This window comes from Sphaerodactylus townsendi, linkage group LG02, assembly GCF_021028975.2.
Source record: "Sphaerodactylus townsendi isolate TG3544 linkage group LG02, MPM_Stown_v2.3, whole genome shotgun sequence".
Classification (NCBI taxonomy): Eukaryota; Metazoa; Chordata; class Lepidosauria; order Squamata; family Sphaerodactylidae; genus Sphaerodactylus; species Sphaerodactylus townsendi.
The window spans coordinates 117,858,408-117,878,545 of NC_059426.1; the positions used below are offsets into that span (position 1 = coordinate 117,858,408).

General features: G+C 40.5%; 1 protein-coding gene across 11 annotated transcripts in view; it reads left to right on the forward strand.

Annotated features, from left to right (window-relative positions):
* GPHN (gephyrin) overlaps positions 1 to 20,138 on the forward strand; it is a 403,230-nt gene that overhangs the window by 64,618 nt on the left and 318,474 nt on the right. For 8 of the 11 annotated variants that reach the window (XM_048483966.1, XM_048483967.1, XM_048483970.1 and 5 more), the window contains exon 2: positions 15,129 to 15,207. In XM_048483966.1, coding sequence (XP_048339923.1) covers positions 15,129 to 15,207 — 79 coding nt within the window. Of the gene's footprint in view, positions 1 to 15,128; positions 15,208 to 20,138 lie in introns of those variants that run through there. The other 3 variants (XM_048483977.1, XM_048483976.1, XM_048483975.1) reach the window with 3 other exon arrangements.

A 20,138-nucleotide genomic window follows, 5' to 3' on the forward strand; every position in this document is an offset into this window, starting at 1 on the left:
TTGGTTTTTCTTTTCTTTTTTTTTCTTTTTTTGGTGAGACAGAAGGGTGTTTTTTTTTTTTTTTGCCACAGGAGGTAGTCAGCCATACAATGGCTATGGCAGCTTCCCTTCAGTCACACTGTGAATATTTTTGATGTATGGTAACAGTTGCTGCTGAACCAGTGTTTTTAAAAGACTGCATAGCCAATCAGAAGCCTGACTGAGCAAAAGCCCCACCTGGCCCTGCCCAATTTCTAAAAACACTAGGCAGACTCCTTCTCATGGGCATCATGTAAGGGAGACCTGCACTAGATGCATAGTAATTAGCTGATTAGAATTTCATGATTTGTTTATTTGGAGAGACTTGTCAGTTTGGGATTTGATTAATACTTGGATAATTAATTCAACAAAGAACTATTTTCTCTAACTGAGAGCCAGCTGCCTGCCTGAACTGTTTTAAGTGTGAACTGATTTTCTTCTGTCGATCGTAAAATCATAGAGTTGGAAGGAGCCATTCAGACGATCTAACCCAGGGGTAGGGAACCTTTAACACTCAAAGAGCCATTTTGACCCGTTTTCCACGGGAAAAGAAAACACTTGGAGCCGCAAATAATTTTTGATATTTAAAATAAAGATAACACTATATATATAGGGTTTTTTTTAACCTTTTACTCCCCTCATTCTGAGAAGCGCATGGATTGCGCTTCCGGCCAAGCTGCATGCCACTCGCAGTGGCTGGCAAGGATGAAGCCGGGTGGCTCGGCCTCACCGGGTCGGCCGGAAAACACCCGCCCATGCACTCCAAGCAGGGCGCATGTTAGAGGGGAAGCCCACCGGACGGTCGCGAGGCCCCAGCCGACCATGGGCAGTTGGTGCGCCTGCCCTGCTGCCTGCAGGTTGGGCAAGGATGGGGCTGGCGGCTCAGCTCGTGGAGCCACAGTGCAAGAGCAGAAGAGCCGCATGCGGCTCTCGAGCCGCAGGTTCCCTACCCCTGATCTAACCCAACCCCCTGCTCAATGTAGGATCAGCCTAAAGCATCCATGACAAGTTCTTCAAGCTGCTGTGTAGACTGTCAGTGCAGAGGAGCTCACCACTTCTTTAAGCAGTAGATTCCACTGTTGAACATTTCCTGTGATTTTTTTCTGCCTGATTTTTTTCTGCCTTTAACTGGTACCATTCAGTCCATATTTTAAATCTTGACAGGAACAGCTCCCTCCTTCCCGGACCCCTCTGCTTCTAGGGGTCCTAACACCATTGGGACCCATTATTCCTTTCTGGGGAGAGTTCTATATGGGTTTCGTGGGACATTGTTTTAGAACTGTTTTTAAATTGTATGCAAGTTTTATATATTATATTTATATTGTTCACCGCCCTGAGCCCTTCGGGGATAGGGCGGTATATTAAATCCAATAAATAATAATAATAATAATAATAAGTGAAAGCCTTTAGAATACTTAAAGAAAAAAATGTCTCTCCTAAACATCTTCTTCAAGTGGCTCAGTTTTTCCTCATAGGGGTTGGTCTCCAGGCCCTGATAAGCCTTGTCTCTATGTAAGGGTCTGTTACTCCAGTCATCAACAAGACTCAGGAAGATTTCAAGAGCTGTATTGGAACTGTGTCATCCCAGGCTCAGATAGCCGAAACTGGGGGTTTGGCTCTCTGGACCCCTGGCTCTCTGGACCCCTGGTATATACCTTTACAACCCCTGGATTTCCCCCCACCCATGCATTCCCATAATATCAGCATGTGAAAGGACAGTGGGAACAATGGCATTGTTTGGGCAGACAATTCACTCCTTCAGGAAAGCAGATAAGGGTGAACTACTAATCTCTATTGAAAGAGTTACTTCGCAAGCAGGGGAGGTCTCCGTAGCCTTGAGCGATGATAATGGCTGGGCCATCTGTGGCCAGGGTGTGGACGCATAAACTGCCAGGCCTGGAATGGTGCAGGCCTCTCTCCTCAGGACCCGCTCCTTTTTGCTCACATCCTATTTGAAGTTAGGTCCCTAGAACTGCACACAGTACTCCAGGTTCAGTCTGACCAATGCAGTGTACAGCAGAACTATGATAATCAAGCATCAATTTAATAATGGACTGATTATCTATTCAGCTGAGATCTAATTACCTTCTTATTTAATATAATTAAGGATTACTTAAGAATTGATTGGCTGACTTACTCTGAAATTGATCATTTGTTTGTTTAGGTGTTTCTAATTTTACCTGTGTGATTTTGTTGGGTTTACATTATTAGCAGTAGTAATTCTGTGGAATCATAAATCTTTTAAACCTTTAGAGATCTTAAGTGTTGGAATAATTAAGTAATTGTTATGTATTTGTTTCCTTATTCAAACTTGATCATTTTGTTGACTAGTTTTTGAAGATACTATGATCGTTTGTAGAATTATCAGATTGCAGGTATCAATTGTTGAGGTTTGGTTAGTTAAGATTAAGATTTAATTGAGAAATTGGTAACAGGATCCTTGTTGATGATATCAGAGTAGTAATGACTGTTAAATTTCTGTGTTAGACCTTTATGGAGTTGTTAGATCGTGGTATTGTTACCCAGGATAAAGACGCAGTCTCTCAATAATGTGAGGAAAATTAGCTAAGAGCAGACTGCTTATTAATATTGCAAGAGGCTGGGTAGGGAATCTTTAATACCAATTATACGAAGATCAGCTCTTGGAAGGAGTATAATGCAAATTTGACAATCTTTATTGTAGGAATAAGAGGTCCACAAGCAACTAATTCAATGCAGTAAACACACACACACACACACAGAGAGAGAGAGAGGAGGAGGAGAGGAGGAGGAGGAGGAGGAGGAGGAGGAGGAGTTTGGATTTATATCCCCCCTTTCTCTCCTGCAGGAGACTCAAAGGGGCTTACAATCTCCTTGCCCTTCCCCCCTCACAACAAACACCCTGTGAGGTGGGTGGGGCTGAGAGAGCTCCGAGAAGCTGTGACTAGCCCAAGGTCACCCAGCTGGCATGTGTGGGAGTGCACAGGCTAATCTGAATTCCCCAGATAAGCCTCCACAGCTCAGGCGGCAGAGCTGGGAATCAAACCCGGTTCCTCCAGATTAGATACACGAGCTCTTAACCTCCTACGCCACTGCTGCTCCTGTGAGAGACAGTTCCTAAGATATAAATAGGTTGGAAAATAGCTATGGAACAGAAAGGGGTATGGGATATATATATATATGGGTAATATGACCTGATCACGACATGAAGAAGATCCAGGGTTCAGAACCAAATGGCCAGCATCTGGTTCCAGGGGGCAACGTGTTGGGCACAGTAACAAAGATGGAAAGGTGTCAATGGCACTGGCCGATTGGCCCTTTGGAGGGTATAATATTTATAGGGTGAAGAACCACCTCTGGGGGTGTCAGGACAACCTTTGGGATAAAACAGCCTCTGAGAGGTGTCTGAATGGATTGTTTGAGAAACAATAGAATGCATTGTAAGGTGGTCAGGAGAAGTTAGTTACAGAAGGAGTATCTGGGTTGAGATAATCAGGGGCGGTTATGTCATCAGGGGTCCTCTTGTGACTGGAAATGAGTATCCATTCAGCAGGGCTGTAGAACTGAAAATGTGCTGTTATGGCAAGCAAGCTGACAGCATGAGAACAGAAAGAAAAAAGGTTCCTGGAAGTCCCTTGTAGGTAGATCGAGCTATTGCCAGAGAATTGGCTCCCCATCTCTGCAACGCCAGTATCACTTTTTAGGCTGGCACATTGGCAGGGATACCTGTGAATAAGCACTCTGCCTGTTATGCCAAGGCAGTATGGTAACAGTATACCAAAATAGATTGATAATATCCCCCCGGAGGAGCCTACAGCCCTCCCCTCCCAGCACTGGCCTTAACCAACCAGGACTGGCACAAATCCAGGAGGCAAGTGGTTGACTTCATAACAGACATGGTTCTGTCCATATTGATCTGAGAAAGTCAACTGAATTGGACCAGTAGTGGACCAGAAGATGGCCAAGGGGTCTCAAGTTCACTCACTGTGTCAAAATTGGCAGAAAGGTTAAATGGAGCAACAAGACCTTGTATGCAAAATAGCTCACAAAAGCCTCACAGTTAATTGCAGGATTACTACTGTTTTGAGAGTCCTCTGAAAGAGATGTTAGAGACCTGATTACTCTAAATAATTTAGTAGGATGAGTTAGCAGTTGCAGTGGATGCACAAGTTTTCTTTGCAGTCTTCACTACCACCTCATAGGATTTCATAGGCATTATGTAAGATTCTCTTTGTCGAGTGTACTGCTAAGCTTGCTCTTGTTGTCTAAGCTCCAATTTTTTCACCCTCAGCCCCACGGTGACCAAAGGGCTAACCTAAAACCGGGGCAAAGAGGATGTCGGGGAGTGATCACGTTGATGGCTTCAGAGCAGAGTTGATACCAGTCATCTCTCAGCACATCTTACAAGTTGCCAGAGGGAATCAAATTTCGCAGACCATTCTGGAAATCAGCTGGATCCATGACTCTCCGTGGAAGACCATAGATCTGCTGACCACCTATTTCCTATTCTGAAGGCAATGACAGAGCTACTGAAGAAGAGTTGGATTTTACACCCCTGTTTTTCTCTACCTTTAAGGAGTCTCAAAGCAGCTTACAATCACCTTCCATTCTCCTCCCCACAACACACACTTGTGAGGTAGGTGGGGCTGAGAGAGTTCTAAGAGGACTGTGACTAGCCCAAGGTCGCCCACAGCCTTCCTGTGGAGAAGTGGGAAACAAACCTAGTTCAGCAGATTAGAGTCTGCCTCTCATATGGAAGAGTGGGCAGTTCAACCACTCTTAACCATTACACCATGCTGGCTTTTCAGACAGGAGGAATTGTGCTTTAAAAGAGAGTCTAAATGAAAATAAGAAATATGACTTAAAATTATAGGGCCTTCTGGGGTCTTTGGGAAAGACCAATTTAGTGGTCGGTTTGGAGCAACTACTGAAAAAAATACCTTAATTTAGTGAATGGCTGCAGTTGGCAGTGTTTAAGATAAAATATATAATGTAGTACATAAGCTGAATAAACCACAGGCTGTGATCCTATCTTTTATGTATTTGAAAGTGAAGGAAGTGATTTTGCAGAAGGAATGGAAGGAGAAGAAGTTAATAGAAGGAATCAAAATAACATTTTTAAAAGAATTTACATTTGGGCTGTTTACAAAATGGAGGGAATTTGAATTTCTAATGGAAGTCTGAGAAATGAGAAAAATTAGACATACTTGGAGCATTTCATGTAAATTAAATGAGTGTATAGACTTTGATCGTGTAATTATTAAACTATTAACAGTAGCATAAGGTTTAGCAAGGAAACTTACTAAGATAAATAAGAATTTTCTCCATTTGTATCTGTATTCTTTATTTTAAGTTAGGTAGCATTTATTGAACCCTGCTTAGCTTCTGAGATCTGACAAGATCAGGCTAGTCTGAGCTATCCCGGCCAAGAAACAACCTTTAAAAACAAGCTTATATATCACTAGTTGTAATTATTATTTGCTATTGGTAGAGTTGCCAGGTAGAGATACCCACTAACATCCGTACTTTTTGAACTAGTAACATAGCCTCTAACATTGGCTTTCTGTGTATGTTCTGGATTAATAGGATTCTGTATGGAAAAGCATATTGGAAATTAAGTGAAAATACTGATAATAACTCAGATCCAATCAAGTCATATAAGGGCCTGACTTAAATTCTGCAAGATTTGATCAGAGAGCTGGTTATAATGTCAATCTTTGTAAACCAAACTAGATTGGCTTGAATATATGGTTAAATTAAAAGGCTGAATTATTTAAGCAACCAGGGATATCTCTAAACTACGCAAGGTAGCTGGGAATATGGAAACAGGATATTTTAATCAAGATTGTTTCTGTTTTGTCTGAGCTGAGTAGTCTTGATTAAGAGTTCTATTCTACCTAAAGTATGTATGTCAGAGTTCTGCATGATAGAGTTGTTTGGTAACCCCACTGGCATTAAAACAAATTAAAATTTGAAGGTTGGTTAGAAAATGACCATATCCACTCCTGCTGGACCAGGCCTGAGGGCACAGTCACCGTAGTCTATATGAATGATCAGGGGCTGATGATTAGAGAGCCATCCCTGTCTCCCCACTGTTGTTAATGAGGAGTAATTATATCATCGTACCCAAATGGAAGCCATGAGTGGTTTCGGACCTGCATATCTTCATGACCGCCTCTCCCCATATTGCCCTCCAAGGCCCCTCCGCTCATTGGAGGGGAACCTTTTGTCAGTCCCTGGCCTGAGAGACATTCAGCTGGCTTCGACACGAGCCATGGCTTTTTTGGCCCCGGCTCCTGCCTGGTGGAACAAGTTACCAGCTGAGGTTGGACCCTGTTAGAACTGTCTTTATTTTGCAGGGTTTATAAAACCTGATTGTTCCACCAGGCCTTTTCCAACTAGCCAGCTGGCACCAACAACTCCTCTCGGCCTCTGGAATGGGGGGGAGGGGGGAGGAGTGGGGACGAGATGGTTGGATTATTTTATGTTGCCATCTATTTTTTATCAACTATTTATTAATCTACCATTTTAGAATGCTGTAGGTGTTTTATAGTTTTATTGTATTTTAATTGTTGTAACCTGCCCTGAGCCCTTTGGGATAGGACACAATAAAAATGTGATAAAATAAATAAAAATAAAATGACCACATCCTTTCATATAATGAAATAGAGGAAATGACTGGACATTGCACCCCCCTATTTCAGTATTTTCGACTTAGAGCGATTGCGCACAGAATACAAAATTAAAATGTACTGACAGGAATAAGATGGAATGTGAGTTTATAATAGAGAGAAAATTATATAAAGGTCCAATAAAAAGATTATATACTGGTTGATTTTACAGAATGAGGGGTAGGAGTGCAGATTCAAATGGGAAGAAGTTATAGGAGATTCTGGATTGCAATATGAGTGGAACTGGACTGGGGATAATGTTAGTGAATATGATTAGTGTACTGATAAAGGAAAGTTATTATAAATTATAATTTCATCAGCATTTTATACCTTTATGATTTTTTTAAAAATCCATGGTCTTCCTAGAGTGAAATGTTGGTGGTGTCCAGTGTCAAAGGCAGATAAAATACGTGTATTCTGGAGTTGTCCAATAATCATTCCCCCTTTCTCCTGGAGGCAATCTTGGGCATCTTAGATTGGTGATTTCCAATCTTGGGCATCTTGGATGGGTGAAGTAGTTTCTTATTGTAATTAGAGAAGTGACAGCTCATATAATGTGAAGAAATCTAAAGGTAGTACTGTTGTGTAGTAATAAATGCTATAGAATGGCTTAAAACCAGAGTGAAATTTAATTTAAATCACTAGTCAGTAAGCCTTGATTTAAATCATGGTTTTCTACATAAAGACTCATTCTTGCTGATATTCCCAAATTCACAGTTTTGAGAACTGCAAAACCAATAATATCTTCTAGATGGGAAAAATGCCCAAGATAATCTTACAAAAAAGCTCTGAAAGAGCGTGATATTGTGAATGGATTAATGGAATTCATTTACCCCAAAATTTAAACATTTCATGAATATACAGTTTCATGCTAAATTATTAAAATCAAATCCTTTTTTAATGATGAATAACCTTAGGACTATAATGTCTCTTGAATAGAAAACTATTTATTTAAACTATAGATGGATTTTTCCTCAAAAGGCATTTTATTTTTAAAAATCAAATTCAAATTAAAAATCTGATTTAAGTAAAATAAATCCAACTTAAATTTTAAAAAACTGATTTTTTAAAAAAAATATTGGTTTTTATTTACTCTGGTTACAGCTCTAATAGTGGAAAGAATGTCTTATTGTAAAATGTGTCTGCTTATTGTAGGGATGTCTTATTGTAAAATGTGTCTGCTGTAGGAAGGGTAGGGAAGACAATTGTAAGCCATTTTGAAGCTCCTTACAGTAGAAGAAGAAGAGTTGGATTTATATCCCCCCTTTCTCTCCTGATAGGAGACTCAAAGGGGCTGACAATCTCCTTTCCCTCCCCCCCCCAACAAACACCCTGTGAGGTAGGTGGGGCTGAGAGAGCTCAAAAGAACCATGACTTGCCCAAGGTCACCCAGCTGGTGTATGTTGGAGTCCAGAGGCTAATCTGAATTCCCCAGATAAACCTCCACAGCTCAAGCAGCAGACCGGTGAATCAAACCCGGTTCCTCCAGATTAGAGTACACCTGCTCTTATTCACTACGCCACTGCTGCTCCTCCAGTAGAGAAAAGTGGGGTATAAAAAAATCCCCTCCCATTCTTTTTTTCATCCATTCCATCAGGATATCAATTAATTTACCCATACCTCTACAGGATTGTCGTATCTTGCCTCTTGGATTAAATAGCTGAATTGATTGGAATTACTGGAATGTTTTAATATTCTTAGATTATTTTATATGTATGTTTTATATCTATGTTGTAAGCTACCCTAATTCTGGAAGGTGAGGGTTGACCTATTAAATCTAATAAAATATAAGTAAATAAATAAATAAACTCTTCTTTTTCTTCTTTTTTTCTAATCAAGCCAATAGATTTCTTTAAAAATTATAGACAAGGTGCAATCTTATGTATTATTTTCTCATATGGTTGTGGTATTGCATGAATACTACACCGATACATTATAACTTCCTAGGCCTTTGGGTGAGGCTCGAATTGAAATGAAAGGCCAACAACTATCTAAACAACTGGCAACAGTGATATCAAACAAAATCTCACATTTGCTGTCCTTTGATGATATGAAGCTGTACAGGAAATCAGACACAGAAATTTAATCATTAACAAACACAGTCTGAATATTTAGCAGAAACATTTCAGTGGAGTTTGGCCTGGAAAAGTGTGCCACTGTGGAGATAAGGAGGGGCAAGATCACTGAGAGTGATGGGATAGAAATGCCTGATGGCCAAGTACAACCAAAAGGAAGCTTATAAATACCTGGGCATTTTGTAGCTGGATAACATCAAGCACAGGCAAGTAAAGACTGTGGTCAGCAGAGAACACATCCAGAGGGTTAGGAAAATATTGAAATCCAAATTAAATGGCAGAAATACCATTAAGGCCGTCAATACCTGGGCCATACCTGGCATCAGGTACACTGCCAGAATCATCAACTAGACACAGGCAGATTTGGATGCGTTGGATAGAAAAATTCAGAAGCTTCTGACAATGCACTATGCCGTGGTGGTGAACCTTTGGCACTCCAGATGTTACGGCCTACAATTCCCATTAGCCCCTGCCAGCATGGCCAATTGGCCATGCTGGCAGGGGCTGATGGGAATTGTAGTCCATAACATCTGGAGTGCCAAAGGTTCGCCACCACTGCACTATGCCTTATACCCACGTACTGATACTGATAAACTATACCTTCCCTGTAGAGCAGTGGCAGAGGGTTACTTCAAGTAAAGCAAATGGTGGAGGTGGAGAAACATGTGCTGGCCAATTATGTGAAAGAAAGTCAAGGGTAGACACTGAAGTGAAGAAAAGGCATCTACTGAAAGCCCAGAGAACAAAGCAGAAGTACAGAAAACATTAAAATAAAGCAAGGAATGAAAGCTGGCACAACAAAGCATTGAACTGCCAATTTCTAAATGAGATCAAGGACAAGGTAGACAATGAAAAGACCTGGCTGTGGTTAGCAACTGGAACCCTGAAAAAGGAAACTGAATCACTGATTTTAGCTGCTCAAGAGCATGTGATTAGGACAAATATAATCAAAGCAAGAATCAAAAAATCCTCAGATGATGCAAAGTGAAGATTGCACAAGGTAGCCAATGAAACTGTAGATCGTGTACTCAGCTGTTGCAAAAAGATTGCCCAGACTGATAACAGAGGTGCAACTCAGTGACCAAGATGATCCACTGGAATTTATGCAAGAATTACAACATAAGAACAGCTAAAAACTGATGGGAACATTGTCCAGAGAATGTCATGGAAAATGAGAAGGTCAAGATCCTGTGGGACTTTGGAGTCTAAATGGCAAAGTATTGGCACATAATACACCAGATATCACCATAATCAAGGATAAGAAAGTTACCATAATCAACATAGTGGTACCTGGTGACGGCAGGGTTATTGAAAAAGAACATGAGAAGATCACGAAATACACAATTTGAAAATGGAGCTTCAGCAACTATGGCACAAACCAGCAGAGGTCATCCCAGTGGTAATCAGTACCCTGGACGCCATTCTGAAAACACTGGAGCAGCCCTTGAAACATCTTCAAATCAACAAAAAGTAAGACTGTGTGACCTGGTCTATTTGAAGAACTGTTATGCATACCCTTTTATCTCAGAACTACACCCACCCCCCACCGCACTGTTTTGTCATTCTACTATATGCAACTAAACCATCCTGTTTTTAAATCCAACTAAGAATTCTAAAATGAGAGGCTTTAGTGGTAATGAACATGAGGAAAGCAAGGAGACAGCGTAGCTCACGTCGCCTCAGAACACTATAGAAATGTCCTTTTGTGGAGGTTACTCATGAAGGGGTCACAAAGAAATGGCAAAATTGTTACAGTTATCAATTTTTAGAGGATCCTCTTTTAATTTCCTATATTAACTCTCCTTAAAAAAAACTGAATAAAAATTACCAAGATATCTCTAGAGCCATTCCTAGATCTTGCACCTTGGGAGCTAACTTCAAATACATGACAAATTCTAGCACCATGTGAGAAGTTTTAGCCTAAGATTCTGGAAAACAAGTGCTCTAAATAAATAAGCAAGTTCTCTTCCTGCAGTTTCCTGTTAACCTCTCTCAGTTCGAGAAGTAATCTGCATTTGTTTTCCAATTCTTCCAGTTTATCCTCAAGTAAAATAATGTCATTTCTATGGTTGATCCTCATTGATTGCACATTTTGTTTACAGTATCTCATGTTTATTCTTCAGTTCCTCAACGGCATGTTTTTGATCCTTTGGTTTTTTCGAACTCTGCCAGATTAACTTGGTCTTTTTCTCATAAAATTGAATTGTTTTTTTTCCTGTGGATTCTACCTTACTGTCTAATACTGCACTTCAAACTTTTAATTATTTTTCCTTAGATGTATTAAACTTACTTTTTAGAAGATCTCGTATGCTGCCAAAAGATGAAACCACATACATAGGAGAGTCTTTTGCTGCTGCTGCTTCTCCTCCTCCTCCTTTTTCTTTTCTGTTACTTTACACAGAATTTGTTTTCCTATATTTTTCTAATTACATGTCACTGAATTTGTTTAGCAAAGCTCCAGTACACAAAACCTACAATAAGTCAATACATACTACTACATTTCCTATAGAACATTAGCAGTAACTATTTCTGTAAAGTAGAGATTAAGAGGCTATCAGTCCAGTTAATGGAAGGTGTGGAACAAGATCAGAATATAGCTTACAACTGTTTCTACCTCTCAGAAGAAAAAAGCAGGAAAAAACGCACAGAAGCTGGCCTTTGGTTTGTGCCAGGGGGCGACAACCTTTCTATGTTGCCCTCACCACATTGCCTGTGGTGTGCTTGTGGCTGCAGGCTGCTGTTACCCAAAATGCTGGGATCTGCCCCTTTTAGCATGGGGAATTAGTTAAGGGGAGACCGTACTTTAACAAGAGGTTGGATAAACTCAAGATCTTTGTCACCAAAGTTTACAAAGATGGGTTTCTGCAAGACATCCACAGGAAATGAGACTAAAAGTTTAACAATTTTAATTAAAAGGGCAAAAATAAACATACACAAATACAAATCAAAGCTGCAGAGAATTCATTCAGATCTAGAATATACATAGAGTTGTGGGAAAGATTTGGAAAAGTGAGGGATTTGAAGGAAATAGAGGCAATAATTATGTGACCTAAAGCAGAATGGTCCAGTGGGCAGAGAGTTCAGCAACCCACACTGAGCTCTGATAGAGGACAAAATAGGAAGTTGATAAGCAATGTTACTGGACCGAGGCAGCTCAGAGTACACTGGGCACAACATAACTAGACCAGAGTTTTAGTCCAGAAATGCACTAACTGCATGGTGGCCAGGTAATTTATAGGGAACATAGGGCCCTCTAGCTATGCTAAGAGTGCTTAATCTTTCCAAGACAAAGAAGGGTTCTTGTCTTCCTGTGAAGACAAAGGCAGACACTTAAAGTGGTGGATACTTCAAATTAATGTTGCTTACTTAAATTTAGGTCACCTAAAGCACAAATCAAAGCTGCAGAGAATTCATTCAGATCTAGAATATACATAGAGTTGTGGGAAAGATTTGGAAAAGTGAGGGATTTGAAGGAAATAGAGGCAATAATTATGTGACCTAAAGCAGAATGGTCCAGTGGGCAGAGAGTTCAGCAACCCACACTGAGCTCTGATAGAGGACAAAATAGGAAGTTGATAAGCAATGTTACTGGACCGAGGCAGCTCAGAGTACACTGGGCACAACATAACTAGACCAGAGTTTTAGTCCAGAAATGCACTAACTGCATGGTGGCCAGGTAATTTATAGGGAACATAGGGCCCTCTAGCTATGCTAAGAGTGCTTAATCTTTCCAAGACAAAGAAGGGTTCTTGTCTTCCTGTGAAGACAAAGGCAGACACTTAAAGTGGTGGATACTTCAAATTAATGTTGCTTACTTAAATTTAATATTTCTAAGCCAGGGAGTGTTCAGAGATAGGAAATTACTCAATCAAAGCTGATGTAAATTAAGGTGGTTTTGGAACAGGTTAGTCAGAAAACAGAAGATGGGATGAGTATTTCAGGAGAATGTCCTGCAGGAACTCTTGATGAAATCTTTGTTAGCATATCCTTTGTCTCATGGAGGCTTGTAAGCTAGGGCAGGAATTAGGAACTGCTTGGTAGGCTGTAAGCTATTGTCTTGTTCCAATCTCTTTAGAAAGAGGTGAGACAGTTTTTTTTTTTTTGCAAGGCTGGTATTGATGAAGACAAGTCCAGGTAGGTTCTGCTGTCCTCATGGGTGTCACTGAGCTAATGCAGATGAATGCCACTGCATTCCTAGGCCATTCTTCAAGGTTGGTGGGATGGGTAGGAAGCATGACTTCAGAAGCAGAGCCCTTCTCCCCACCACCATGAGTCTCTCTGGTAACACCACTGCTGAAAGATATAACTAAGGTGCTGGAAGTGTGCCTTGAATTTCAGTTCTCTCCCTGCTACTGATGGATCAAGCAGCATTTCTGTAGCCAGGTATCATGGGTGGTGGAAGGGAACCATGATGAGCTGACTTCCTGTCAGGGAGATTCCTATGTAGCATTTCATCTGCTGCTTCCACTCTACTCAGACAACTGCTGAAAGACATAGCTGAAGGGCTGGAATTGTGCATCAGATTGCAGTCTGGTAGGTCATGCTTCAACCTTTCCATTTCTTCTTTGCTGCTGGAGGGTTGAGAGGCATTTCTCTGGCCGTACATCAGTGTGGGGTAGGGAGAACTATGATGAACCGGCTCCTTATCTGCCTGCACCATTTCCTTCACTTCTTTCCTCTCTCATGTGTAATTAAGTGGTGTGATGGAATGTTTGGAGTTCTGAAGTATTCTAATTCCTGGAAAGGTGTTTCTTAATCATGAGAATACAACATCTAATACTCTGCTGACTTGTATTTTGTCAGTTTATCTAAAAATTAATTAAAGCTTTTGAAGTCTGATACAATACTTGAACCAGTTTTAAGGATCTCAGTAATCATTTTCAGATGCTACTTTTCTGGCGCTTTGCTCCTGTGTACTGGGCGAGCACACAGCACCTGATAATCTCAAGGCACACAATTTCTGTTTTGTCTGAAGAAGAGGAACATGCATATTTTCAGCTTCAGTACCTGCTATGTCAAAACCAAATTATCAAGGATATACATTTGCATTGTGCATTCTGAAGCTGTAAAACATGTTCTTTCTTTGAAAAAAAAAGAAAGAAAAAGAGTGATTATGCTGAGATGGTCACAATAGTGCATGGTTACAGTGTGTGGGATCAAACCGAAAGAAATGTAATGCATGAAAAGTGCTAACCTATTTATTCCCAGATTCTGTACACACTACACAAGTGCCAACAAGCTGAAACTGAGTCCTGGCAAGTCAGAGGTAATGTTTGTTGGGAAGGCTAAAAGGCTGCTTCCTACTTTTGATGCGGTCCAGCTAACACATACTGACTAATGTAAGATTCTAGGGCTGACTTTAGATCTAGCTTTACTGCAGGACAAGCAAGCAGAGGCCGTTTCCGCACGGCCACGGTGGGGGTTGGGTTGGCGTACATGACGCCGACCCAACCCCCCTGGGACCGTTCACACGAACGGTCCCAGAAACTACCGGGACAACGGCGCCACGCTGCGCCATCGCCCGATCGACGTACCTTCCCTGCGACCGTCCGGTACGTCGCCGAGGCCAGGGGACTCCAGAGTCGCAGGGCAGGGGGCGTGTCCCCTGGCCTCAGCAACGCGCTGGACAGTCGCAGGGACAGTAAGCTGAATGGAACAGGGGGGAGAGATGGCACCTTCCAGCTGCTGCCGTTCGCACGGCAGCGGTTAGAAGCTGCTGTTTCCCAATAACCTCACTCGGGGAGTGAGGTTGGGAAACAGCGGCTTCGCGCCACTGGGGAGGTGCGAGGGCGGCACGGCTGCGAAGCAGCTGCGCCTCCCATGCGAACAGCTCCCTGGGGACGACGTTTTTGCCGTCCCCAGGGCACTGTATTCAGCCCGTGCGGAAAGGGCCTAAGACTCCTAGGCTTCTGTCAGTTCACAGAACTTACAAAACAAAAATTGTTCATGAGAACATTCTTGTAAAAGGATCAGAACAATGGCATGATGGATCAGATTAGGAGAATGCTTCTATAAGAAGAAGTTTTATAGTATATTGCAGTATTTATCGTATGGCCCCTTTTTAATGCAGTGCAGTGTCATCTTCATGTGTAACCTTTTTCGCTATAGCATGTCTGCCTTCAGACTTTTTTGTTACCTTACAATTCATTGCCTACATGAACAGTTGTGATGCTTTAGTCAATTTTTCTGTTCATATTGTTTTCAAGTTCTTCAGTACCAGCCCTGCTGCTCTGTTTATCTATTAGAGGTCTGCTGTTTGAATTGTTTTTATCATATTTTTTAATTTACCTTGAGCCTTGCTTAGAAAGGTGATGATAATGGAGATGAGGATGATAATGAAGATGAGGAAGATAATAAATAATACTTTCCCCTCTTTCTTCTTTAGTGAGTGACAGCTGCTTTAGGAATCTTGCAGAGGATCGTAGTGGGATAAACCTTAAAGACCTCGTCCAAGATCCTTCTTTGTAAGTACCCACTTCCAAGAATTAATAATGGATTTCAGAATGGGCAGTGATTGATACATAGCCAGCCTGTAATACAGATACGGTATGTACAGTTTCTTAATGTATGAGTGAACAGGCATATACATAATTGTCTGAGTGAATAGGCACATACATAATTGAATCCTAAGGCTACTGACTTGAAATATAACAAATTCATTTTCAGTTGAAAATGCATAAGATATAGCACTTGTAATACGTGGATTCTTTTATCAGATGTTCTCTTAAGTGATTAAATAAATGTAAGAATATATAAGCACTCAATACTTAACTTTTTTCTGCTTTTGTGATCTTATTTGAGGTAGCTGCAAATAGAAAATATTCTACCTGTAATTCTCTTGAACCACAAAGATTATTAAGCCTTAACCAGCCATTTTGGTTGGTTCATGACTGTTCTTTCAGCTATCCTATTTGGGAACTGCTGATTTTACTGTCATCCTGTGTGCTATAAGAACTGATAGTTTTGCTATCATTAGTTCTTATTTTAAAGTTTTTTTCTTTTTTGCTATTAATCAACTAATTTTACAGCTATTGGCATATTAATTCCAAGGTCGAATGTCATTTAGATGTTAAAATCCCAAATAGGTTCAAATTTATATGGAATTTTGGGGAATCTCCCAGTTATGGTTGATTTATCCAAATGGCCCATTTCATTAGACATTAGCCCTTGATAAACTTTCTTTGGCTCTAGGAGCCAGCCAAAAATGTCGGTGCCAGTCTCATTTTTTTACTCTTCAGGGCTTTGTATTTCTATGACAATATTTTTTCATTATTGCTATCACAAAACCTACTGCTAAGCACAGTTCTTCATGTTTTTAAGCCATTACATGCTAACATATTGTAGCATATGAATAGATGTGGGACTGTCACTAATAAAAACCTTATAATTACATAATTAGATAAATACTAGGCATCAAAATTAAATTTCTTAGGTGCCATGACAACCTGGCACTCAACATTTGTCAAGCCCTCTATTAGTCTTTTTTCATGTCCTGTAAGAGTTAGGTTGCAGAAATTGGATCAGTACATCCAGAATGTAGAAGCCTCTGTTATGGCTTCACCATATATTGAATGGATCAGGTTATCTCTGTCATTTTCAAAATAAATAATAAGCAGTATGTATCAGACATAGCCTAATGGATTTCTGCTGGCTTTGACCCATCAATATAATTTACATTTAATGATAAACCATGGTTTGTTATTATGTAAATGAGTCTTAGTAATCCTTAGATTTATGCATTTCTTTTCTCACTCATTGTCTGAAAAACTCAAGTTAATCAGTTCCACTTGCACTATGAAAATGTTGTTTTTTGTTTTGTTCAAAGTATTGTTTGTTCTCTTGTCTCTAAACTATAGTTTGAACCTAGCTTCAAGGCACAAATACAAACTTTAGCTTTTGATTTAGACAACAACAACAACAACAAATTCTAGTTTGTCACAGAAGTAGAATTGATTTTCACGAGGGGAATGGGACAAGAATATATGAATCTGTGGATTTCTAAGAGTAATCTCTAGTGATTTTTAATAATAAACCTTAGTTTGCTACATGTGAATTGTATCATTGCCTACATCTATGTACAAAGTATACAAGCTATATGTTTCACTATAGATAGTGATCACTGATTTTCTACTTCATTTATTCGATACAGCTTACTACACACACTGAGTTCCAGAAACTCTTCTTAATGGCTGCCTATACTATCAACAAAGCATTCCTGAAAAGTCACCTCTCTTCCCCTTCTCTGCTGTCTGAAATGTCCTCGTGAAATGGGGAACATGTTACTGAGACATTATCACTATATAAAGACTCTCATATTTGTTATACTGTGCCCCTATTCGTCCTGAAGTGCAAGGGGAGAGAGAAAGGTGACTGATTCCAAGAGGGCGGAACCACTTCTGGACATGGATTTGGGATAGGAAAGATTACTGTCGAATTCCCACGGCTCAGGAGCCGCATGAGGCTCTTTCGTCCTTGCACTGTGGCTCTGTGTGGCTTGGGTCCCCTCAGCCTCCTTCGGAGAGTTGCCGTAAGGGTTAATGGGAAAGAGTCCCCTTTCCTAGAGAGACACAGCCCAAGACGGCTTTCCCAAGCCACTTCTGGCTTCCCTGTTCCAGCTGCCTGGTTGGCTGATGCCGATGATGTCATCGCGGGGTGGGGGTGGAGAATCATTGGTGGATCGTCTTGAACAGGTGAGCGGCAAAGGGCAGGAAATGGGAGGGAGTTGCAGGAGCAGATTTTCAGCGCAATCCTAACCTCAGTCCACCCCCTTGAATGGGGGGTTAGGGGTCGACCCTGCTTTGGGTGGCCTCATTTCCCCCTGGTCCTTCTTGGGAGGCGGGACCACATGGGGGACCCCAGCAGTGCCACCTTGGGTTGGAGACCCCACCCCCCAGCAGCCTCACTGATTTCCAGGGGCTTTCCTGGCGGATTTCAGCCTGGCTGAGTCCAAGTGAGAAATACGATATCAGGTTTTAAAGGAATTATTACCTGCAGCCCTGCAAGGTTGCACTCATCGGGACTGTTTGATGGGGAGGCGGGGGTGGGTGGGAATTGTTTGCTTCTGTGTTGCCAAGGAGGGCAGGAGCGTATGGGGAAAGTCTTGCACGTGGATCTTGGAAGGTTTACTTCAGAGTAAGCCAGCGGAGGGTAAGTTTGTAGATCGTGGAAGGGAGGAAGGCCAGGATCATCCTCAGCAATGGTTGTTGCGGGTTGCCAACTCCCGGTGGGCAAATCCCAGGACATTTGGAGGTAGATTCTCGGAAGCTGTGGCTTTTGGGACCAGGGTGGGGGCCATGCTCAGTGATAGACATTTTCTCGGGGGGGCGGGGGGGAGTTCAGCCTCCCCCCCAGAAGTTGACAGCCCCATTAAAGGCACCAATTTTGATCCACCATCCAAGTGGAATTTGAGGGGGTTCTTTTTGGGGGGCATAATTATTGTCTTTCAACACAAAAGAGAAATGTGTGAAAAGGGGGTTCTATTGCTGGTCATTTGAATCATAAACAAAACAACAGGCTTTTTACCCCACCCCCTTTTTTGCTTTGATGGGTAAAAATGGGCCCCAAAGAAGGGAACTTCTCCCTGTATGAGAATATATACAATGTTATTTTCATTTTAGATGTCAAAAAGTATTTGTGGCTCTAAGTGTTTTCTTTTCCGTGGAAAATTGGTCCAAATGGCTCTTTGGGTGTTAAAGGTTGCCAACCCCTGATCTAATCCTTACAGCCTGAGGAAGTACATTTTGTGTTATTTACAATGTTCTTGGCATTGCTATTTATAATTTCTGCATTATCTTATTCTGTTAATTGACTAATAATGATCTTTTCAGTTTGTCTGTTATTTCAGAATTTGTAGAAAAGGGTATAAAAATAGTACAGAACCTTTTGGTGCCCTCTGTATGTGTCTTAATCCCCCCCCCCCCCGAACAGATGGAGAAAGAAGGGAGCGGTGGGGCGTTGCAAAACTAGCTTTAATTTCTAATAGGAATGAAGTCAGGCCAGAATGTCTGTTGACATGAACAAAATGCAAAAGAGCATGTACCATCTGTACATAGTCATGAATAGCTTGGTATCTTTCGTCTGTGGAAGAGCAGAGACTAAGCTTGTAGTGGAATAATTCCAAGTTTGGGATTTCTGGATTGAGATTTCCTCCCATGGCCTTATGATATTATGTAGTAGTTTTGATCCATCAGGATCAAAATCCTACTTTTCTAGTTGTTAAACCAGTTGTTAAACTAGTTGTTAAACCAATTCTTTCAGAATCCTATCCACTTTCTTTTATACCCATAAGCATGAGGGATGAGTATCAGAAAACAAACAAACATGAAAATGGCTTTGTGGCCATTTGTTGATCAACTATAGTATGTATATGTGTGTAAAGTGCCATCTAGTCACAACTGACCTATGGCAACTCCAGCAAGGGACTTTTAAGGCAAATGATTAAGCAAAGGTAGTTTGTCACTGTCTTCTTCGGAGTCTTTCTTGGGGGTCTCTGACCCTTTTTAGCTTCTGAGTTATGATGAGATCAGGCTATTCCATGCCAGCTTCCCTCCCATGGTATGAATGACATAATTTAAATTTCTATGGAATATACAACATTGTAATAGAAAAATTTCAACCTGCATGGTTGCTTTTAAGCTACCTTTAAAAGCTTGGGTTGATTTTTAGCTTTTGTGTATTTTTAATGTAATAGAATATATTTAAAATATATACAACAATATTTTTAAATTACTATTTAAGTAGATTTAAAATATAGTTGTACAGTTGAATTTTTGGAGATAGGATAGAAATATGATAAATGAAAAACAAAGGCTGTGTATGAAAGACTGCTTTCAATATGCTAATAACATTCAGTTCTATAGTTCTTCATTCGTTTTGCCTGAGGATGCTGTAGATGTCCTGAATTAGTTGCTTACTGCTATGGTTACATTGTTAAGGTTGACACTGAATCCTTTTTTTAAAAAAATGCTTTTATTTGTATATTTCTAGGTACATTACAAATAAAAAGTAAGTGTACTTTATTACAAGAAATGTGAAGTCAAACTTAAGGTTACCATTTGACAACAACTTAAAAACATCCGGCTTCCGAATGTGCAATTTAACCAAATCTAGGTCTAAAAAATATAAAATTATTAAATAAGAAAAACAATTTAATTATATTGTAATTATACGTAATAAGTAGGTTTACTACATAACATCTAGAACCATAAATTTTCTTTTATATTTTCCTACAAAGGTAATCCATAATTTATAATTCCAATAAAGGTAATCCATAATTTCCATTGTTTTCTGAGACTATCGTTACTTTCAAATCGATCATAACCAGATAGCTTGACTACTTTTACCAATTCCATAACTTTAATTTGCCGATCTAATTTAGTAGGTATTAAAGGGCTTT